This window comes from Xenopus tropicalis, chromosome 7 (genome assembly GCF_000004195.4).
Source record: "Xenopus tropicalis strain Nigerian chromosome 7, UCB_Xtro_10.0, whole genome shotgun sequence".
Taxonomy (NCBI): domain Eukaryota; kingdom Metazoa; phylum Chordata; class Amphibia; order Anura; family Pipidae; genus Xenopus; species Xenopus tropicalis.
The window spans coordinates 40084936-40109887 of NC_030683.2; the positions used below are offsets into that span (position 1 = coordinate 40084936).

At 39.9% G+C, this 24952-nt stretch overlaps 1 protein-coding gene across 6 annotated transcripts in view; it reads right to left on the reverse strand.

The window, feature by feature from the left end:
* Positions 1–9526: 9526 nt before the first annotated feature.
* Positions 9527–24952, reverse strand: part of marchf8 (membrane associated ring-CH-type finger 8) — a 148439-nt gene continuing 133013 nt past the window's right edge. For 3 of the 6 annotated variants that reach the window (XM_031904973.1, XM_031904974.1, XM_012966348.3), the window contains 5 exons: positions 16358–16437; positions 15135–15956; positions 12055–12235; positions 11271–11418; positions 9527–10574 (listed from right to left, as the gene is read on the reverse strand). In XM_031904973.1, coding sequence (XP_031760833.1) covers positions 10270–10574; positions 11271–11418; positions 12055–12235; positions 15135–15956; positions 16358–16437 — 1536 coding nt within the window. In that variant the 3' untranslated portion in view covers positions 9527–10269. 6 annotated transcript variants of the gene reach the window in all.

The following is a 24952-nucleotide window of genomic DNA, read 5'->3' on the forward strand; positions in this document are numbered from 1 at the left end:
TTTTTTCTTTAACCCTGCCAATCATGTAGGTACTACGGCAAAGCTTACTGGTGCAGCCCCTCAGAGCCCGCCCACTCACTTCCTGATTCAGTGACTGTGATACAGGAGTCTCTGTGCAGCCGAGGACCCTCCTGCTCACAAAAAAGCTAAGTGGCCTTTTTTTACCTATATACACACATTAAAGCTGGCCATACACGCACCAATACTAACCTCGTTTCGTACGATATTTGGTGCGAGTATGGCATGTCGGCTAGTCGACCGATATCGCAGGAAGCTGCTGTCAGGGCTGAATCGGCAGAAGGTTTCTACCTCCTTATCTGCTGTTTCAGCCCTGACGGTGTGTGGCGGATCTGACGATGTTTTGTGCGACCGATGGTCGCACGAAACATCGCCAGATCGCCACGTGTGTGGCCACCTTTACACGCACACATACATGAATTTACACACACAATACACCTTTTACTAAATGTAGCTTTTATTTCTGCTTTTCTGACTTTTTTTTTGCTTTTTCAACTTTGATTTTTGCTTTTGTACATATTTACATACATACACATATACACACATTCACACACTTTTTAGAGGTGTATACACAAATAGACATACATATACTTTTTTGCTTTTTTTTTATACAAGTATTGATCCCTTATCCGGAAACCGTTATCCAGAAAGTTTCGAATTACGGAAAGGCAATCTTCCATAGACTCCATTATAAGCAAATAATTCAAATTTTTTAAAAATGATTTCCTTTTTCTCTGTAATAATAAAACAGTACCTGTACTTGATCCCAACTAAGATATAATTACCCCTTATTGGGGCAGAACAGTCCCATTGTTTTTATTTAATGGTTAAATGATTCCCTTTTCTCTGTAATAATAAAACAGTACCTGTACTTGATCCCAACTAAGATATAATTAATCCTTATTGGGGGTTTATTCAATATTTAAATTATTTTTAGCAGACTTACATTATAGAGATCCAAATTATGGAAAGATCCCTTATCCAGAAAACCCCAGGTCCCGAGCATTCTGGTTAACAGGTCCCATACCTGTAGTTCCTTATTTTATCATTTTGTATTTTGTTTTTCCCCTAAAAACTATTTATTTCACAGTGTGACCATTGAATCAGGTATTCTGACAACTAACCACACTGTAAAATAATGAATTTTGTTATTTCATTGATTTACTTAATTGTATTTCATTTTTGTGATTTTATTGCAGTTTTACACTTGCATTGTTGTTTGTTGCATTTTGTTTGGTGTAGAAAGCTTTCCTTACCCATGTTTGATTTGTCAGAATATGTACTTTCCAAAAATATATGGTTTTCTGGGGGTCTCTGTACAGTTAGGGAGTCCTACGACACATTATACACCGTCTAGGGGCTCTGTGTGAAATTGAGTTGGCAGGCTAGAAAATTCACCTTCATTACTTTCATTTGGGGTCCGTACATACCTCTTATGTTGGTAGATGCATATTGGGAATCACACTGTTCAGTAGACCTCTGGCATTCACATTTAGGGTGATTTGCCATTGTATGTAAAAAAAAATTTGTAAGATGAATGCGGCAAATTGCAGTGTTTCTAGGTGATTTTCAGAAATGACATAAAAAACGCTACATTTAGGAAAGCTTTGCAGATTGGTACTTTGGTGTAGAAAGGCGTCCTTACCCATGTGAGATTTGTCTGAATGTCTGCTTTGCAAAAACATATGGTTTTCAGGGATCACCCTAAATGTTTGCCTCTTTTACCACACACAAAACTGTCTGTGTGTTTTTTAATTAGGTACATGTAAGCCATGAAATTAGTGCGCACAAGGTATATTGTGGGCAGGGCCGCCATCAGAAACCACGGGGCCCCTCACAACAAGATTTTCTGGGGCCCCCCCTCCTCCCACACTCCCAATGGCCCCTCCCCCAGTGACCCCTCACATACAAAGGACATACAGACATTGGTAGCCAGGGCCCCCCTAAAACATTGGTGGCCAGGGGTTACATTTTGCATTGGTGCCAGGGCAGGTACCCCCTAAATCATTGCTAGCCAGCCCAGGGCCTCATAAAACATTGGTGGTCCTCCCCCAAATTACTCATACTATGGCCTGCTCTCCGCTGCTTCCTTCCGCATCCTTCGGCTCCCCCCCAGCGTCCTCCTGTTTCTTCCAAGGCCACCCAAGCATCCTCCTGCCCCCCCCCCAGCATCCTCCTGCTTCCCTCCAGGCCCCTCCAAGCATCCTCCAGCTCCCCCACAGCATCCTTCAGCTCACCCCCCAGGGCCCCCAAGTATCCTTCAGCTCACCTCCCAGGGCCCCAAGTATCCTCCAGCTCACCTCCCAAGGCCCCCCAAGCACCTTCCATTTCCCTCCTTCCCGGCCCCCACCTCCGGTGATGTCCTCCTCTATGTGCCGCGGCTCGCTGCTACTTCTGTGCTTTTATAAGGTTGCGGCCCGTGCGTGTGACGTCAGTACGCACGGGCGCAACCTTATAAAAGCGGAGATGCGGCAGAGAGCCGCGGCACATAGAGGAGGATACAGCTAGAGACAGGGCCCGGGCTTGATGAAAGGGGGCCCGAGCTAAGGAAACTCTAGCGCGGCCGGGCCCCCTTTAAAGCTCGGGCCCAGTACGATCGTACCCCCTGTGCCCCCCTGATGGCGGCCCTGATTGTGGGGTCTGTAAGTGCCATGTACTTTCATAAACCTATGTATATTGGACATCAAACTGTTTAATAGACCGCTGGTGTTCATATTTACGGTGTTTTATACAGTTACCTAATGACCTGTGAGAGAAAAGATGGTGCATAGTGGAAGTCTTGAGGTGATTTTCGGAAGTTTCATCAAAATCGCCAATTTTAGTAAAGCTTTACGGCTTCATACTTTGGAGTGGAAAGACATGGGTGCCCATTTTAGATTTGGGGGAATGTGTACTTTCCAAAAATATATGGCTTTCTGGGGTGAATGTACTTTTATCCAGCTTTACCCCCTATAAAATGCAGTAAATGTGTTGGTTTTGCAATAGATAAAATGACAGAAATGACAGTACATATGGGGGTATGTTCACATTGGGGCCCCTACATGCCACATACTTAGGTAAACCTATACATATTGGGCATCAAACTGTTCAGTGGACCCCTGGGGTACATAATTAGGATGTTTTTTCTTGGTACCTAATTGTATGTGGGAGGTAAGTAATTCACGGCAGCAGGTTACCACAAAAGGCACAGCAGACTTGTGTCAAAAGAATCATACACAAATGCCATTTTAAAGGGGTGGTTCACCTTTGAATTAACTTTTAGTATTTTATAGAATGTCCTATTAATAGCAACTTTGCAATTGGTCAGTATTGTTTACTTTTTATAGTTTTTTAATCAACTGACCCCAGCAGCCAAAAAACGATTGCTCCGTGAGCTTACATAGTTACATAGTTACATAGTTACATAGGGTTGAAAAAAGACCAGTGTCCATCAAGTTCAACCCATCCAAGTAAACCCAGCACACCTAACCCACACCTACCAATCTATACACTCACATACATAAACTATAAATACAACCACTAGTACTAACTGTAGATATTAGTATCACAATAGCCTTGGATATTCTGCTTGATCAAGAACTCATCCAGGCCCCTCTTAAAGGCATTAACAGAATCTGCCATTACCACATCACTAGGAAGGGCATTCCCCAACCTCACTGCCCTCACCGTGAAAAACCACCTACGCTGCTTCAAATGGAAGCTCCTTTCCTCTAATCTAAAGGGGTGACCTCTGGTGCGCTGATTGTTTTTATGGGAAAAAAGAACATCCCCCAACTGCCTATAATCCCCTCTAATGTACTTGTACAGAGTAATCATGTCCCCTCGCAAGTGCCTCTTTTCCAGAGAAAACAACCCCAACCTCGACAGTCTAACCTCATAGTTTAAATCTTCCATCCCCTTAACCAGTTTAGTTGCAGTCTCTGCACTTTCTCCAGCTCATTAATATCCTTCTTAAGGACTGGAGCCCAAAACTGCACTGCATACTCAAGGTGAGGCCTTACCAGGGACCTATAAAGGGGCAAAATTATGTTCTCATCCCTTGAGTCAATGCCCTTTTTTATACAAGACAGCACTTTATTTGCTTTAGTAGCCACAGAATGACACTGCCTGGAATTAGACAACTTGTGATCTACAAAAACCCCCAGATCCTTCTCCATTAAGGAAACCCCCAACACACTACCATTCAGTAGATAGTTTGCGTTTATATTATTTCTACCAAAGTGCATAACTTTGCACTTATCAACATTGAACCTCATTTTCCAGTTTGCTGCCCAGTTATCTAATTTTGTCAAATCGCTCTGCAAAGCGGCAGCATCCTGCATGGAACTTATAGTTTTGCACAATTTAGTGTCATCAGCAAAAATAGACACAGTACTGTCTATGCCCACCTCCAGGTCATTAATAAACAAGTTAAACAGCAAAGGCCCAAGGACTGACCCCTGTGGTACTCCACTAACCACACTGGTCCAATTAGAAAATGTTCCATTTACAACCACTCTTTGTACTCTATCCTTCAGCCAGTTCTCTATCCAATTACAAATATTATGTTCTAGGCCAATATTCCTTAATTTGATCATTAACCTTCTGTGAGGTACTGTATCAAACGCTTTAGCAAAGTCCAAGTAGATGACATCAACTGCCATTCCAGCATCAAGGTTCCTGCTCACCTCCTCATAAAAGGCGACTAAATTAGTCTGGCAAGATCTGTTACGCATAAAACCATGCTGGCACAAACTAATAGTATTGTGAACTGCAATGTATTCAAGTACCCTATCCCTTATTACCCCTTCCAAAAGTTTTCCTACTACTGATGTCAGACTAACAGGCCTATAGTTTTCAGGCTGAGAACGGGATCCCTTTTTAAATAACGGCACCACATTAGCAATCCGCCAGTCTCTTGGCACCATGCCAGACCTCAATGAATCCTGAAAAATTAAGTGAAGAGGCTTGGCAATCACAGCGCTCAGCTCATTTAATACCCTGGGATGAATCCCATCCGGCCCTGGACCTTTGTTTACCTTTACATGTTCAAGTCTCTTTTGAATTTCCTCCTGAGTGACCCACGCGTCCATAGCTAAATTACTAGAACTGGGCATATTACAAGGGAAGCCTTCATTATCTGGCTCCTCAGATGTATAGACAGATGAAAAATAAGAGTTCAAAATTTCAGCTTTTTCCCCGTTTTCATCAACCAACGTACCCCCCCGTGATAATAAAGTTCCCACCCCTTCTTGCTTCATTTTTTTACTATTCACATAATTAAAAAATAATTTTGGATTCTTTTTACTCCTAGCTGCAATATCCCTTTCCATCTCTATTTTAGCTTGCCTGATAGCTTTTTTTGCATGCTTTATTTGCTTCCTTGTACCTGATGAAAGTTTCCGCTGTCCCAGCTAACTTGAGTGCCCTAAAAGCACGTTTTTTCTTACCAACCTCGACAATAACACTTTTATTCAGCCATAAAGGTTTTGCTTTGCGATGCCTCTCCTTGCTTACAAGGGGGATATACTGTTGTGTATACCTACAAAGCAATGTTTTAAAGATGTTCCATTTTCCTTCTGTGTCTAACCCCATGAAAAGCCTTTCCCAGTTGACACATTGCAGAGATGCCCTTATACTGGCAAAGTCTGCACGTCTAAAATTGAGCGTTTTAGTTACTCCCTTATAGCGCTGTCTCTGCAGCATTATCTCAAAGGAGACCATGTTGTGATCACTGTTCCCCAAATGCTCACCCACACAAATGTTAGAGATAAGTTCAGCATTATTAGAAATCACCAGGTCCAAAATAGAGTCATTCCTAGTGGGTTCTTGAACCGCCTGAAATAAAAAGTTGTCATTTAGCATATTTACAAACCTACTAGCTCTTTCTGACTTAGCCACCCCATTACTCCAGTCAATGTCCGGATAATTAAAGTCCCCCATAACAACAACTTGACCCAGTTTTGAAGCCTCCTCCATTTGCAACAATAGCTGGGCCTCATCCCCCTCATCTATACGGGGTGGTTTATAGCATACACCAATGATCATTTTCTTTGTGACCTTCAGCCCTACTGAAATTTCTACCCAAAGAGATTCCACGTTTTCATTGGTAATGTCTTTATTACATGGCTTTAAGTCTGACTTTACGTAAAGACAAACCCCTCCACCCTTTTTAATCTCTCTGTCCCTCCTAAAAAGCGTATACCCATTTAAATTCGCAGCCCAGTCGCATTTATCATCCCACCAGGTCTCAGTGATACCTATTAAATCATAATTTTCAATACATGCAATAGCCTGCAGCTCCCCTAATTTACCCGACAAGCTACGCGCATTAGCCAGCATGCAGCGGAGATTATTACTTCTCCCTCTGATGTTTACATTAGCTAAGGGAGAATTAGAGCTAAGGCAATTATGAGACTGCTTTTCTTGTAACGGAAGCTCCTTATCTGATAAACTATATGCCCCCCTCACTCCTCCCCCACAACCCTTTGCTAGTCCCCCTACCCCGTCTACACTAATTTTCCCATGGAATTCTAGCTCACCCACCCCCCCCTTGTCTAGTTTAAACACTCCTCCAACCTCTTAACCATTCTCTCCCCTAGCACAGCAGACCCCCTTCCATTGAGGTGCAATCCGTCAGGGCTGTATAGATTGTACCCCAAGGAAAAGTCAGCCCAGTGCTCTAGGAACCCAAACCCTTCCTTCCTACACCAAGACTTTAGCCACGCATTTAGCTCCCTAAGCTCCCGCTGTCTCCCTAAACTTGCACGTGGCACCGGCAAAATTTCCGAAAAAATAACATTGGAGGACCTTTGCCTAATCTTAGAGCCTAGATCCCTGAACTCACTCTTTAAAGTCCCCCACCTACCGTTCATTTTGTCGTTAGTACCGATATGTACCAAGACAGCCGGGTCATGCCCAGCCCCTCCCAATAATGTGTCAACCCGATCAACCACATGCCGAACCCTGGCACCAGGAAGACAGCAAACTGTCCGGTTGAAGCGATCCGCTTGACAGATTACCCTATCCACTTTCCTAATGATCGAATCCCCTATAACCACCATCTGTTTAGGCCTAGCTCTGCTCTCCTCCCCACCACTACTAGTGAAACTGGTCTCCCGGCTGTTAGAGAGATCAGCCTCACCTAGAACCGCCAATCCAGTGTTCACACTCCCATCTTCTTCACACAATCTGGCAAATCTGTTGGGATGCGCAAACCCTGGAGCAGCCTCCCTTTTCCTTTTCCCCACACTAGATTTTCTAACTGTCACCCAGCTTACTGCCCTATCATCCTTTTGCTGCTCCCCTCCCCCCCCTACTATCTGACCCCACTAGTTCTTGTTCAGTTAACAAGAGACCCCTCTCAAGATTGTTGATTGAACGCAGTGTTGCGACGTGTTCCTCTAGGACTCTAACGCGAGCCTCTAAAGTGGCAATTCGCTCACATCCACAACAGAGGTATGCACTTTGGAACTGTTGTTCCACAACTGCATACATGTGGCAGGCTGTGCACTGTGTCAGACCTTCAATGTTGCTACAACTCATCCTCCCAGTTACAAGAACAGTTAAACAAAAGTAGGTGTAAGGACTTGTAGTAAATACCTTGTTTTACCTTGTTTTTAACTCCCTTAGTGTTTAACTCCCTGAGTTTATAACTCCACTTACAGAGTCCCCACTAACTCCCTGAGTTTATAACTCCACTTACAGAGTCCCCACTAACTCCCTGAGTTTATAACTCCACTTACAGAGTCCCCACTTAAAGAGCAATCACTTACAGAGCACCTACCACCAGAGCAAGCTCCACTGGAGTGCCTGTGGTTCTATTTATGCAGTCTGTAAAGGTGAACTAATCAAACCCCACCCTCCTCAAGCTGAGGGTAATTACAAGGGAATGTAACCTGCTGTAAGCCTATGGATCCCACAAACTTTGTAAATTAGCTCCAAAAACAACAATTACTTATGAAAAAAATAAATAAAACCCAACAGTAAAAAAACACAATGGTTTTGATAAAGTTAGTAAAGAATACTTATCCCTTTTTAGTTGAAATGAAAGCAAGTTGATTCAACCAGCCACCAGCCTGTTAGTAAGCTTACAATCTTGTATTCATTTTTATTCTTTATCTTTTTATTTAGTCCCTCTTCTATTTATATTCCAACCTCTGATTGAACTCTTCAACTGCCTGGTTGCTAACGTAAACAAGACCCTACCAACCAGATACCTTCTGGAGAGCTGCTGAACATAAAGCTAAATAACTGAAAAACCACAAAAAAGAAAAAATAAATACCAATTGTGCCACAGTTCATTTGAAGGTGAACTACCCCTTTAATGCACAGCATCAGTAGTGATGAGATTCCAGCTCTGAAGATGTTAGCCACAACTTAAACCCAATTTGCTGACACACGCATGCACCTTTGTGTTTGTTTTGGTGCATCAGTCATACTTGCAGCGGGCACAACTACCCACCAGCCACAACTGTGTTGGAATTATGTGGAAAAATTACACTTACACACACTGCATTTAGCGGCCATAACTGAGCCCTTAATTCTATACATACTCATGCAGGAAGCTCCCATCTCTGAAGTCTGTTATGTATAGTGATCAGAGAACATATCTGGAGGGTGTTTTTGTGCTTAGGGAGCTATTTAAATGCATTTTTCTACAAAGACACCCTATACTATCTAAGGGATAATTCCTAGTATAATACAAATAGCAGGACAAATGCAGTGCCAATTTTATTTTTACACAGACATACCTGATTCCACAGATTGAAAAAAACACCTTGTCTTTGTGAATGATGGGATTATTTCCCCACCCCTTTTAGGCTCACAGTGTCCTGCAACCCCTCCCTTAGCTTGTTCTGAATTGATGAATTATTGAATTACAGATTCTCTGGAAACAGAGGGACTTCAAGTTCCAGAAATGATCACTTCACAAAGGTGAAAAAAGGATTGTTTGTTGGGAAATGGTTGGTCAGACTATCTTGGTGTATTAATGGGGTACTAAAGGCATTGCTACCCACAGCACTTATGAACTATACTTTTATTTTTAAGATGTTAATGAGAAAATGAACTTTTTACAGCCTGTTTTTGTCTACAAACTTGTGCCACCACCCAGGGTGAATTACGTATGCAAGAGGCCTCTCCAATGAGAGTGATGAACAGCATCCCTGAGTCCAGTGAGTACCACCCTGTGCCAAAACTGCACACTGCACGCGGCTCACTGTTCAGTCCCTGCAGACTCCAGCAGAGTAAGATGGCAGGGCTGGGATGGAGGAAACCCTATGTAGGAGGCATAGAGGCAAAGGCTTCAAAAACTCTTTTCTCAAAAACAGCTCAACTGTTATATTTTGCATATTATTTTGTAGGAGCTTTTGGTCCCCTTTTAAAGTGCAGGTATCAGGTCCTAAGAAATCAGTGCCATTCTCTCCAGTTTCCCCAGTGAACATGTCTTTTTATAACGCTTCCTGTTTCCTGTTCCACAATCCCGCCCTTTCTCCCTTCCAGGGATTTATATTCAACAACAATAACATTGTAAAAGTTCTATATTTTATTTAATATTACACCATAAATTCAAGGTCTACCAATTTGTGCAATTTTTTTTTCTTTTCAGTAAAAAAAGTGTTCAACACAGGTGGTAGAAAATCTGAATTGCCGACTACTTACAGTTACATTTCTTTTTCCTGAAACCACAAGGCAGAATTTTTTTTTTTTGTTTAAGTTTAAAATGAAAAGAGTTGTGAAGAGAAACATTTTATATACAGCATGTAAGGCAAGAGGTTCCACATCAATTAAACTAGAAAGGACACAGAACGCATCTCTGTGTTGTAACGAAACAATCTTCCAATTCACGGATACAAAACATTTTTTTTTTTCCAAAAAAGTGCTTAATGCTCTGGTGACTGGTATATAAAGCAGGCTCCGAAACCCAAAGCCAAAAATGGCGGTGTTGGAAGTAAGAGCAGTGGACATGCCAGTAGGTCACTATTCGTCACAAGTGTGAGCTTCACTTTACGGTGACCGGCCATAGAGAGTTCTCCAATTGATATCCACGTCCTGCTTTCTTCTGATTGTTCTCATAGTGGTCCTAAAAATGCTGTGTTTTATTTGTTCATTGGAAAGAGGTATTAAACGGTGATGACCACTGGTCTAGATGAACAGAATACATAACCATGAATTGAAAAGCCAAAGAAGAAAAAAATGCAAGGACGTCATTAAATCTACTGCTGCCCGCAGTCGGTAAACCAATGTTTCCTGAAAAGAATGGAGGAATCTTTAAACCTGAAGGATCGCTGCCCCACAATCCTCGGGCTCCGTGTAGTAAGAAGAGTTTGTATCAGAGTGGTGGATTCCAAGAGCTTCTTTGCTCTCCAGATTTGGCTCAATGATTACACTTTTTTCAAAAATTTTCTTTTTACAAGTCTCTGGGCAGTTTTGTACGTAAATGACTCTGTTGTAGGCTTTAAGTCTTTTCCATAACTGGACATACACTTTGCATTGCACGTACATGAATAAAAGTCCTCCTGTAAAGCCAATGGCAACAACCACCAACTTAGTCCAAAATGGCCATTCGAGAATACCTACAAAATCACAAATAAGAGCATTCTTAAGAACCAATTGCATTTTATAAAGTATGGATTAGATATATACTGTATGCATGCAGAAAAATCTAGTTCTTAAAAAAATAGATAAAAACATGTTTGGAATGTATATATACAATTCAATGAGTCTATACTCAAGAATATGGTGGCCTAAAGAACTGGCTAAATTATTTTAGGGAATGTATATATCTTATACATAACACACAACAGGTATCCTTTTGGACAGGGCAAACAATTTGGGCACAGAGAGTCATGGCTGTCCCCATGAATACAGTGCTCCCTACATTTGGCAGCCCTGTATTCATAAAAAGGCAGAAAGGACAGGGCTGGCTTTTGTATGCGGTCCTCTGCACTCTGCACACAATACTAGAAACAGAAACACAGTTTGTTTCATTTTATTGGGTACAGGGCTAATTCCATAATACTAGCCATATTGGTAAAAAGGGCTGTTTTCAACCAAACTGGTTGCTATACAGTAATGGCCATACTGATTTGTTATATGATTTACTGCCAAAACAGTATTAAATGCGGTTTCAAATATATGATACATTTCTAAAATGTAGCTATAGGCATTACATGTGAATTAACATCACACCACAGAAAGGGCAATTACAAAGAGGTACTGGTATATTTATAAAGGTTATATTACGAATGCTATAATGACCAGATACTTACCATTATTTTGGCCCATCTTGATCTCCTCTGCTGTCCGATCTATGAGGACGTACAGGGACCACACGACGCAGGTGATAGCGATGACATGGAATGTTACAGAACACATTATCTTCCTTCTCTCGCTGGCTGTCATTTGCAGTTTCTCCCACTACCAAGAATAAAAGCAAAGGTTTTTTTCTATAATACTGGTATATTAGATAAAAGTAATTATCTAGAAGTTTAAGAGATATTAGTTCATACTCTAGAATACAAATTCTAAAATGTGCTAAATATTTTTTTTCACAGTCCACAGAGAAAAATAGAGTCTAATGAGCAAAAATACGGCAGACTATGTCAGTTGGGATTCACTTTTGACACAATGTTATAAAGCAGGGATCCCCAACTTTTACTTTTTACTTGTGAGCCACACTTAAAGGGTGTTGGTGAGCCACACAAGCATGAAAAAAGTTCTTTGGAGATAACAAATAAGGATTGTGATTGGCTATTTGGTAGCCCCATGTAGACTGCAGAAGACTCTGCTTGGAGTAAAACTGTGTATTTGTGCTCCCAAAACTTGCCTCCAAGGCAGAAATATGAGCCCCTACTTCAGGCCACTGAGAGCAACTTAAAAGGGGCTGTTGCTCACAAACCACTGAATGGTGGACCTAGGGTATATTTACTAATAATAGTAAGGCCGGCATTAAAGTAAGCAAAAGAGCTATGAAAGTGCATAAGAAATGTGCTGAAACTGATACCCTGTGACACTCCTGTGGTTCCAGTTTGTGGGAACACTGATCCAACTTACTTTGCGTAAAGGCTTTAATTTGGTTTCCATAATGAACTCAAATTTGCAAAGTTCACAACATCGTGTGTCGGAGCTCTTGATCCACTGCTGGAGGCAAGCCTGGTGTACGAAGTGAAGGCTTCCTGTACAGTGGCACGGCGTAATAAGTGGGCTCTCATCATCGCCTTCACAGTGGCATATCCTAAATTGAGAATAACAGATTTGTCAAAAGATTTTGTTACAAATAAAAAAAAAGAACTTAAGAAGCCTACTTAGGTTTTCATCTTAGTAGGCAGACTCTTGGGCCTATCCTGTACAGGACTGAGCCAATCAGCATGAGGGATGAAAGGACAGATACTGTACAGGAAGTCTGCACAGCATGGCCGCCCTTCTATTGTTCTGACAGCCCTAACCTCAGACAGCAGGAAAGTAAAGAGAAGCTGCTGCAGCTCCTCTTCAGTTTCTCAACTCCTTACACGCTGCATAGGGAAAAGGATCAATATCCATGGTATGTAGATATCTGTCAGGAATGTTTTGTATACATTTATTGGTACTTTTATGGCCACTCTTACCTGAACAACGGACTGTTTTTGGGGGGCAGTGTTTCTATTGCTAAAGTATTTCTGGCACTAATGCCAGACTATCATATCGTTTACAGATATACCTTGGGGTAGGTAATATCGGGCCAAACAATCAGATCAATGCAGTACAAGCAGGCAGTCAGGGCAAGGAATGTATTAATGAGCCCATGTGATATCAGACAGGGAGGATATCATACATGGGCCAATATGCTACCAATGTGGTCTGTTGGAAGCTTTTATAGGCCAATGTATGGCCACTTTAACTCTAAACACTGAGCTGAATAATGTTGATGGAAATGAACAATCATTGCATTTTATGGATAGAATTATTGTATTGTAGTTGTGCTGAAACAATATGGGCATGTCAGTTTAGAAAGAATACACAACAAGGCAGGAATCATTGTGCTAGTACCAGTGTATGGTGTATTCCTTTTTGTTATATAAAAGGAATAAGAAAAAGAGAAAAAATACACTCACATACACTAATATCTCCATACAGCTACACATATACACAAGGGCACAGCACACGCTAATATGCTACTAATCTAACACAAATAATAAAGGAATTAAGCAGTCCCCGGGTACTAGAGACATAAGTTCCTAACAAAGACAGACATTAATACAAATAAAACATACATAAATTTAGCTGCCGCTTGGCTCCTCAGAGAGGTAATCTGAATATCTGTCTTTGTACCAGTAAAAGGATGTTTTATGAATGTGTAAAAGATCTCAAATGGGATTTGCAGAGTCAATTATACCATAAACCTTATTTTATTTATTATGGCAAATCTATAGTGAGCTGTCAAACTGAGATAATGGACCAATTTAGAATTATAAAAAAAAGTCCATCATATTATATATTATGGGATCCGTTATCTGGAAAGCCATTATCCAGAAAATTCTGAATTATGGAAAGGCCATTTCCCATGGACTCCATTTTATTCAAATATATCACATTTTTTCTTTGTAATAATAAAACAGTATCTTGTACTTAATCCCAACTAGGATATAATTAATTATTGGAGGGAAAACAATCCTACTGGTTTTATTTAATGTTTACATTTTGTAGGTTCAAGGTAGGAGATCCAAATTATGGAAAGACCCATTAACCGGAAAGCCCCAGGTCCCAAGCATTCTGGATAACAGATTTCATACTGTATGTATTACATATAATATTTAACTCTCTAGATCTGAAAGCTTATGCTTTTCTAATGCTCCTCCCACTCAATAAATGTTATGCGGTTATTCTCCTCCCACTCAATAAAGTGTATCCTATGGTTAAGTTCCTTCAACTTAGAGGCAGCTCGATTATTTTTTACTTATACAGAAACTAGTCTGATTTTACTTTTTTTTTTCCAATTCTTGAGATTTCAAATTGCTAGATAAATCTCAAAGATGTAAATTGAGAAAACTAGAATTTGAAAAAATGTGATATAAGTTTATTTGCCACAGTTTCCCTGCCCTACCTTCCAGCCTGTCTCTTAGCTCACCACCCTGCTTCTCTTTGGATGTAGGCTGCACGATCTACAGTGTACCTTAACTTCCATACTGTGCCACAGAAAGTAATGGACAGCAACACGACTCTCCAGAAAAATGTCAATCTTTATTTGCTCTGCTTTAGAAGGTGAACAAGGTCAGTGCCTAATGCGTTTCAGGTGCTTCCTCCCTTAGCCATAAGCTGCTGCTGACCATTACTTTCTACGGCTCAATATATGTAAGTGTGGCTACAAAGTTCACAATTAATAAATTGCACAATTATAAGTAGGGTTATCTTTCAAGGGACCTACCTAGGAGCAACGAATATGACAGTACCCACCTAATTAATGCCAATATGCAAGGTAAGGACTACGTGTGGCCCTATAACTATAGCCAAAAATAGAAAACTAAAATATTATACTAACTAAAAGGCTAAATAGCTTTCCTTTTACATTAGGTACTGGTACTTAATGATATTCAGATCATGAATTTCAGCACGTTAGCAACAGATACAATAATAACTAAAAGCCTTTGTAAAAAACCTTAGAGATAAAGTCCCAGGTACCACCATAATCAGTAGCAACAGTCATATGTGGTAAGTACTTCACACTCAAGGGGTATATTTATCATGCTGTGTAAAAAGTGGAGTAAACCATCACTGGTGATGTTGCTCATAGCAGCCAATCAGATGCTTTGCTCTGATTTTCTAACTGTTGAAATCTAATTGCTGATTGGTTGCCCTGGGCAACATCACCTGTAATGCTTCACTCCACTTTTTATACAGCATGATAAATATACCCCTTACTACTTATTAATATGCAAATGCACACAAATGCAAATCACCAATCTAATGGCACACAGTGTTTGCCTGGTCAATCAAATTTGGCGCACTATATGATGGCAAATTCCACCACGTGCCTTCCTGTTTTGTAGTTATTAAGTAATATTATTTAACGTGTATATTATAATATGTTTTCATTATTCAGTTTAATAGTACGTGGGACTAAACCTCTGATAAGAGGGTGGTTTTTTTATGAAACCAACCTGCATAAGTCCCCAGATGATGAAATAGGGGAGGGAGGGGGCATTTTTTTTGAAAGGGGAGATGGGCAGTCAAGATCACTGTCCTCAACTGAACACAATGGAGCTCTTTGTTCTTGAGAGTCTTCTTTTATTGAGCCATTGTCCTCAAATACATCATCATCCCCAATATCATCAGAACAAAAATCAGTGCTTCCCAAAAGCAAACTAGAAGATGTGCCTGCATGAAGACTTTTAGAATAGCCATTGATCTCCTGGGACTTGTACACCGTGTGGACACTCGAAGTTGGGGAGAAAGAAAATATATAGTGGAGCAAAGTTTTGCTTTTTGAGGAGTCACTATCTGCTTTCTCATCCATAACAGGTACACATATAGATCCAGGACTACCGGTAATTCCTGAAGTGCTTAATGGATTAGAGGAAACAGACTGCCCATGAACATTAGAGGTGTTTAGAGAAATAGCATTCAAGGGTTTATTTTCTTGAAACAGAAATGTGTTCTTCCCAAAGTAATGTTCTTCCGCTGGAAGCAAGACTCCATCTGAACTAGTCCGTTCAACATAGTCACATTTCCCCCACATTTTCTGTACCTTTTTGTCCACATCATTCAATGATTTTGAAAAAGGAATGGCACTCTTGGCCTTTGAAGGCTTGGGGATACTGCTGCAACCATGGGAAGTGGAACTTTTCTTTGAAAAATCATCTTGACAAACTATGGTCACAGTGACCTCTGGTGTCTTAGAATTCTGGCAGTGAGGGTTTTTCAAGACAACAGCAGACTGAACTGGACTTTGATGACAACATTCAGAAAATAGAGGACTGGAACTGCATGCAGAACAGTGAAAAAAGCATAGAAAGTAAAAAAAAGAATGAAAAGAGAACAGTGGCTGAAGTAAATACATGAAACCAAACAATACAAAGACAACATGGCGAAGAAGAACACAAGAGAATGGAATTCAAAGAATTGCAAGAACCTTTATTATACTCTTGCCTGTTTCTATTTGATAACATAAGTCATGGCTGCCCACCCAGAAGCGCCACAGACTTGCTCATTTTAATTAAACTGGCCTGCTAACATGGGGTACAGTAAATCAGACTATTGGCCAGCTCAACAAGATGAACAGCACGGGCCTAAGCTGGAGGGCCATTCATTTCAGTTTATTTATGCTTATAAAGCATTTGATTGTGTTTTACAAAGAAAATAAAGAGTATAAATGTATATATACCTGCAAATATCTTGGCTGGATGGAGTCACTGATGTCCGAGGGAAACTGCTAGGAGCAGAAACTGAAGTCGGGCTTCCAGCCTGCAGAATAAAAGAAGACATCAGAACTGTTTTCAAGTATAGATTTGCTTTTATCTTCTAATTATTATGTCCAACATGCATAAGATCTGGCATCATTTATCCCTGAAATCTGTATAATTAGTAAAACCCAAGCATGGCCACTGTATGGTATCCAGTCATTTGGGCCATAGGTCGATTGGTCAGATATTGTGGAGGACATGTCTGCATATGGCAACTATTCCCACTGCATTTCATTGATTTAAATTCACAAGGAGTTCATCCAATATACATGTTTCCATGCTTTTAAAGTCATTTGTTGACAGCAGTATTTGGTTATCCCTGTATTCTATTCTCTGCTCCTAAAAGAACGCAGCAGAAACCTGATTATTTACAGACCTGACATTAGATATGTTGCATCTACAGTCACAACCACAGACCAGAAAGAGATAAACAATTACTTTCAATAGGAAACACATTTACAAATAACTTTGGAACAATTGAAACTTATTAATACATGTATTGGGATGTTGCTTAGAATTATATTTTCTTTCATTATGCAAAAAATGTTTGGGGTGGATATTCCCTTTTAACTGTGACACCTGATTTTCCAAACCGCAGTACTGAAAGCTTAAAGCTCCCAGTAAACTGCTACGAGTAAAGTCCTAATGATTAATATGAGGTGACAGTTGCACCTAGAAATAGAAATACTACGTGGAAGTGCAGCGTTAGCAGCAGCAGCAGATCGATAAGGAGAAGGTTACTCTTCACAGTGACATTCACTTCTGTTACTGGGTTGGTGGCATATCACGACTATGCAGAGCGATCCCTAGCTGCCCTATGCTGTAAGCAGGCACTACATAAATAAATGATGATGACTTAGTGGAATGTCACAAATAAGAGGAGGGTCTAAATTCGTGCTGGCTCACTGCACAATAAACTGCTGTGGCCTGAACAAGAAGAGAGGAAAGAAACAGCGCAGCAGAGCAGATAAGTCACAATTGTGCTAAGCAAGCTCCCAGCTGGCACAAACACTATGTTTATAGGAGCTCAGATTCATCAGTCAACAGCATCTGACGATGCACCAAACTAATTCCCAGCTTCAAAGAAAAGGAGATGTAATTGGTTTATGGGACTGGAAACAATAAAATGTAAATGTGGAACTAATGGCAATAATGCACACTAATAATAATAATACAGTTTGTTTACACTTGTCTCAATCACACTCTCTCCCATCATAATAACATTAGCACTGGATATTGCCTCACGCTGTGTATGTAACACAATGTCATATTAACTGTAGGTATAATGAAGCAATCCCTGTATGCTATAGTGCAATGCCACACAAGAGCCAGACACATGAGGATAACAGCTAAGCACATTATTAGCTCCTTACCAGCTGTACAGCAAACAAAGGCCAAGGATAGGAGGAGAATGTGAAAGATATTTATGAGGACTGATATGGTTTTTAGTTAAACTTGACCTAAGGTATGCAAAGAATAATCTCTATTTTTTAAAGAACAATGTTTTATTTTCAGATGTCTGAAGTCCTGCTCAGGACACACGGCCACCTTAATGGTCACCAAAAATAATTTCAAAGATACAGGTATGGGACCTGTTATCCAGAATACTTGGGACACTGGATATGAGGTCTTGCTGTAATTTGGATCACTATTCTTCAAGTCTATTAAGAAATAATTTAAATATATATAATCCCAATAGGACTTTTTGCCTCAATTAAGGAGTAATTTTATCTTAGTTGGCATTGAATACAAGGTACTGTTTTATTATTTCAGAGAAAAAAAGGGAATTGTTTGTAAACATTAGAATTATTTGATTAAAATGGAGTCAATGGGAGATGGCATTCCTGTAACTTGGAGCTTTCTGCATAACAAGTCCAATACCTGTATATCTGTTAATGTTACATCATAACACATATATGACTAAAGATCAGAGCACATGGGGAGTCACTGTGAGATACCATAATGCTAGATTCCTATGAAGGTTGCTCAGTTGGCATGTATGTTGCATGTATGTTGCATGTATGACCCTATAGTCAGTACTTAAATGTAGAATAAAACCTGATGCAAAGACATGTATGACCAATCCTTATGTTACTTAGAGGGGGTGGCATCCCCATTTAGGGGCAAAGTGATGTGGAGTGTGTGTCAATAGGGGTTGCGGATACTGTTTTACTGAAACCAATTAAAGATTGGCACCTTATGACTGAACTTGTAATAAATGAGCTCACATACACAACACAGTCCTTATTCACAAGTGCATATTATACAGATTTCACTTCTTACACACACTTTCACAAGATCTGTCAGTTTTGTGTATGTACCATTTGGGTTAGTGCTAATACACATTTTCACACATAATTTACAAGTTTCACAAATTCTATCCTACTGCTCAATCTGGTTCTTAAAGGACATACATACCCTTCTGTAATGGAAATTCTTTAACGTTTTTATGAAGAACAATAAGGGCATAGCATACTGTGCACACTTGCACTACTTATCTGCTTTTGTTTCCATATTTAGCTCAGAAAATCACAAAACCCATAGATTTTTCCTGATAAAAACAATAAGCAAAAAGTATGTTTGGCACCAGCCCAATTGATTGCACTTATTTTGCTAAGGGTGGAGTTATGCCCAGAAACCATCTTCCAAACTTGGCACAATCCATCTCTATAATAACGGTAGCCAGGCTTCTAGCACAGGGGAAAATGCTATGAATTTAGAATCACTTATTGGATTATTTTCTTCCAGGCTGCACAAACACTGCTTCAGCTCTCAATTCTACAGATCATTTCTTACTTAGCTCCTAGTGTTTGGCAAGCGATTTAAACATCTCAGTAAATCAGCATGTTTACTTGACTCTGTCTCAACCCCCAAATACAGACAGAAATTCACAGTTTCTTCTAATGTTAGAAGACAAGCAAATCGAGCAGGAGAAGTGAGTCAGGCCTGTATATTAATGGGTTGTCATGGCAGCATCTGATTTTATTGAGGGCGCGAGCAGACTGTATTTTTCTTTTGATCGCTTAGGTAGCCTTCAAGATTTACCCACTGCCGATTTTCTGCCGCATTCACCAATATTGCATGTACTCATTTTCTTAAATGTCAAGACACAGTTTTGGATTACTTTACAGCAGATCAAGCTGCTCTTTTGTTGCCCGCAAGAACATTGTGTCCATAATTTATTGAAAAAGAAATCAATTGTAGATACCGGCGACTGTTATTCAAACCATAATACTTCCATGAAGAAGTGGACAATTGGCTTTTTGTTTAAAGTTCAAGAGAGTACTCCTGATCAATAACCATGCAATAAAAAAAAATCTTTTTAGGAATTTGAAATTAGCAAAGAAACAGCATTGATTTATTCTTTCTAACAAACACTGTGAAGCTGCCATAGAGAAGTACAGAGGAACAAAGAATACATCTAAAATCTCAGATCTGACTGCCTATTAGACTCACTGCAGGTGTGGGCTCTTTATTATTTCAGCAAATGCTGCTGCTATCCACCCAACCCCATCCAAACTGGAGGAACTTAAGTTCATAAATGACTTGCATAGAGTTCCACCACACAGACACAGAAATTACTGGTTACACGGTCACATTCTGTGGTTAACATTCTGTGTACATTCAGCCACATAACCCAAGCCAAGCTTCTTCTTCTCCATCTCAATTTCCAATAGTTTAAGAATCAACCTACATTCTTCTGCACCAATTCCCAAGTCTACATCTGAAGGCTAGGTGAAAAGCCTCACGTTCGTTTAAGTCACATGGACGCCTGTTAGTACCTGTTGCAGCAACTAAAAAAAACTCAGTGATTTTAAAAGCTCATTTACAGTGTTTAAAAAAATGAATAATATCTCAACTAACAGTACTTTCATATATAGTTACCACATTTAGTATCTGTTTAATGTAAATAATGTGTTCCAATTATCCAATGGTAATAGCATTATCTTAAATTGCAAGATAATTTATGGATTCTAGGTAAACACTGTGCTATTTTATTAAGAGTACCAGACTATTGTCATTGCAAATTTTGTGCAGGTTGTTGCTGGTCATGGGCAAAATCATATAGTCCATCTCCTTCTACAAAGCTGGTAAAGGTCTCCCTACTAATTAAATGTTATTATATGTTTTTCTTATGGTGAAACTGGGTAAGAATGACTCAAAGAAACAACAACATGCCAAAACACAGCCAGACATTAGCTGCTGTCTTGGACCCCAGACCAAGTGGCAGCCTAATGACCCAATACAATGGCCTCCCATGTCTGCACTTAATCCAAACTCTGGATATTGATAAACCCAGATAGGTCCTATTGCAAAAGCGCCTCATCGGGCAATGACTTTTTACAGGTTCTCTACATGATCATGTAATTTAGAACAAGGACAAATGATTAGATGTGAGCAGACAGGAATACTATGTCGGTGGCTAAAGGAGGTCATACACAAGCTGATAAAAGCTGCCAATGGTCGGTAGCTTATAGGCCCATCTATGGGGCCCTTAGACAGGCCTGCCCAACCGATATCTAGCCAAAACTCAGCCAGATGTCGATCAGGCAGGTTCTAAAATGCGCACTGATGCAGTGCACATCCAGATTGGCCCAAATGATCAGATCAATCATTATTGTGCTTTGTTCTTTTTTCCCTACTACCAACAACTCAACCATGTTGCTTGGCAATTACATTGCAGTTGCTGGAATCAGCCAGTTAAAGCATTTTGGTTAAATAAAGTGGCCATTCCACTGTGTTTTGGAACAATAACTCAGCACTTATGTTAGTAAATAAGTCTGTATGTGTTTTACAGTCTGGGGCAGCGTCTGTTGGTTTTTATCAATTCTATGAATGACCTCCAACACATGGCCATGGATTTCAGCCTGAGCTCCAGTTTAGAAGTTGTTCACTCAAAGCAGTGGTTACCAACCATCTCACAGAATATGAGTTCAATATAAGAATTCAGACTGATATCAACCAAGAATCAAGTGTGCATTTCCCAAAGCCTGCACCACCATGCCAGTGCCACTAAGATGGCCTTCAATACCATGAGGCAGGAGCACACAGCATGTGATACATGTAGAACAGGGGAAGCTTATCTGTATTCACAATGTTTTATAAGCATCAGCCAAACAAGCTATCAGTGGTGCAGCAATGGTGCCCTTTAGTACTCTGATGTGCAATGTAAGAGAGTCCATTGTGCAACTTTCACACAACAGAACCTTTATATTAAAATGAGTGGGAAAGCCTGGTACAAAGCAGTATCAGAAGCAAGCAATCATTGCATGGGACTCATCTATCCTTCCCACTGGATCCAGGGAACACTGGCAGGCAGCACAATACTTTTCCTGTGCATGCTAGTGACCTCAACAGAGAATGAGGGGGCACTAGAAACTGGCAGGGCAAGTCGCTAGTATTTTATCCTGAGCCTTGGCATTTCCTTTATACCAGAGCTGATCTATGACTGAAAGCTCAGCAATGATCACTTGATTCTGAGTTATGTCAGGGCTGTTCTTGCGTTTTAATTAATGAACCTGGAACATACCACTATAACAGGGAGCTCATCTTTGCTTATTCTATTCAAATAATACTATTATTCTTATTTGTGCGCAATTTTCTCTGTTTTCAATTTTTTTACATTCCCCCCTTAGTCTGTTACAGAGCAGCTGTTAGGATTTGATATATTAGTTGCAAAGCTGGAAACAAAGGAGGGAAATGTATTCATATTTAAAATATACATTTGTAGAATGTAGACAGAAAGCAATGAAAAAGGATTGTTTGATTGTGTTGAAAACACCCATTTGTGAAGCCCTTTAAGATAGAGATAGAAGGCAAGATGTCTGCTTCCACTGGCAGAAAGCTGGGATATATGAATACTAGCTCTCCGGCATAAAAACAGAAATGTTTTGTGTATGCTTTTTTTAGCTTTTTATATTTTTGCCTCTTTCTATTGCCATCATTTGCAACATAATACAGTTTTGCTGAATCCCAAAGCATTTTCTACCCATCCATCAATGTATTTATATTGCTTAGCCTCGGCATGTTACTGTCTTTCAAGCTCAACTAATAAAATGCTTATCTTCCTCCGGAGAATAAGATCTGCAAAATCCATGCTTTATGTAGTGCAACTCTAGCAATAACATGAAATAAGATAGTAATATTGTAATCTGAAGCGAAATTTAAAAGAATGATCTGCACAGACCTCTTTAAACTGGTAAATTAATTCAGACTGACAAAAAGAGGCTGCAAAGTGACACAAAATACAGGGGCGAACATTCAGTATTTCTGGTTATTGCCACCAGAAGTCATGGAATAATAATACATTCATGTACTAAGATGAGAGGAGAGAAGGAAAAAGGTGAAAACAGGAAAGGGGAGAGATAAGCAAAACAGAATAAGGGGAAAAGGAAGACCAGTAGAAAAATGGGACAAGTGCACAATAAAGGAAAGTGAGAAAATTTGTACAACAGAAGAGAAAGGGCTGGGAGACAAGGGTAAGGGGGTAAGAAGGGGTAAGTATGGAAGAGATAGGGCTGAGAGTGGAACTGTGAAGGGTCTGAACCCACAAGGACAGAAGGCTATTTTGTGATAGCAGCAACTGTAACTTTTTTCCCTGCCCTGTACTTGCTCAAGTGGTCTATTCTGTATGGTACTTACATGATATCATCCATCCTAATGCTGCTTGTCACACTAAGCAATACCATGGTGCTCAGCAGGGCTAATATCAGCAGTACTTGCATAATTCTCTTGATTCCCAGGGCACTGTACTCTATTTCCTAATGAGATGCTGGAGTTTAATTGCTCCTCTGAGACAATAAACATACTTAATTGCACAGAGAACAATGCTATAATCTGCCAATTCATTTGTGTTTTGCATTTGTGTAATCATGCATATGGGGGGTGTGCTTATAATATCTTTATTCTCATGCAGCACTAATATACTGAGCTCTGAGTGCAGCATTTTCCATGCTCAGTGTGTCCATGCCGTGTTGCATTTGCATTCTAAACACTGGTCAATTTTTTAAGGTGGAACAATTGCAAGGTTTTTGGCTTGCTAACACCTAATATGGCTCTACAACTGGAGGCTGGGCTGGATGTGGCCCTCCAATGGTTTATTGTAGCCCCCCAATCTGCGTAAAGGCTCTATAGAGCCCTTGACCATGTTTTATGAGAAATATAATCATCCCACTGCATGTAATAAGATGGACAGCACTGGTCTAGAACATCACTGGATTAACAGACAACATTTCACCAGCTCTGCTGCTTCTAGCAAATCTGCTGTCATGTATAATAATAATCATACACCATATAACGTTTGCCTGCAGAATCCATATTGCAAAGGAATTGTAAAAAAGATTCCCTCGGCCTACAAATAATCATTGAAGTATCATTGGCTGCTTAATATTATCTAATGGCAGATAGCCATAATAACAGGTTGATTAAAAATTCAGCTTGGAATGAATGGTGAAAGTATAAGAGATATTTAATGCCTGTGCCTATTTGCTCAGTGCACAACGCAGTGAACAAAGTGCAAAAAAAGTGGCCAATAGTGGCCTTTTCTGGTACTTTCTACATTGCTGAATGAAGCAGCATGCAGCGCCTCCTTCCAACAGTTGTGTCCTGACAGATAGCAAATATTTCATATACTCTAAACAACACATTTTTAAATCAGTTATTATTTTTAGACAAGTGCAAATGTGGTCTGTCCACATCCAACAAAATCTTTTGAAATGTACTTTTTAACAATTCTATAAATAAAAACCAATAATGATAGTTGGCAGGTCGTAATACTGCCAGGAACATTTGTGTAAACTGAAATTAAATTCTTAATTATAAATCGTACAGGCAGTATACTTAAAACCATAAATATATCTCGCACCTCCGAGGCACAGTTTTTCCTATAAACCACATTTTGCCTCTGCCTTAGCACGTTCTTACAGCATTATTTAGAGGCATAATACAAACGTATTTTATGCCTTTGGGCTCAATCTCAGGGCCAGCAGCCTGAGCATAAGGAAACATATAATGAAAACAAAAGCTTACTGCTTCCCCACAAAGTATAATAAAGGATAAGGTGTCCATAAACAGATAAGAAAAAAGCTGCAGCTTGCCAATTGCCTGTAGAGAATAAAAAGACTAAATTGGTTTCTTTTGGTTTTCAGTGTAATTTTCCATTAAAGGGATACTGCAAAAAAATACAAATAAAAAGGAATGACTTTTACCAACGTCCTTTACATTAAAAACCATCCAGTCCCAGAGCTTCTGCACTGCAAATGCACCATTATGGGTTTAAAAACTGCGATTTTCCAGAAAATAGTTCAATTTTTAAATATTTTCCCCAGGAGATTATTATGATTGGTCAAATCCCAGGTAGATAAGCTCTCAAACCCCAGAGCGTTCCCTTCCTGATAATTATTTACTTTTTGTTGGAACTATGCTTTATTGTTTTTAAGGCCAAAATAGTTCAAAGGGCAATTTTAAGGACAAATTATGTTTTTCTGCATATCATTGCATGCTGAGTAAAACAAAGG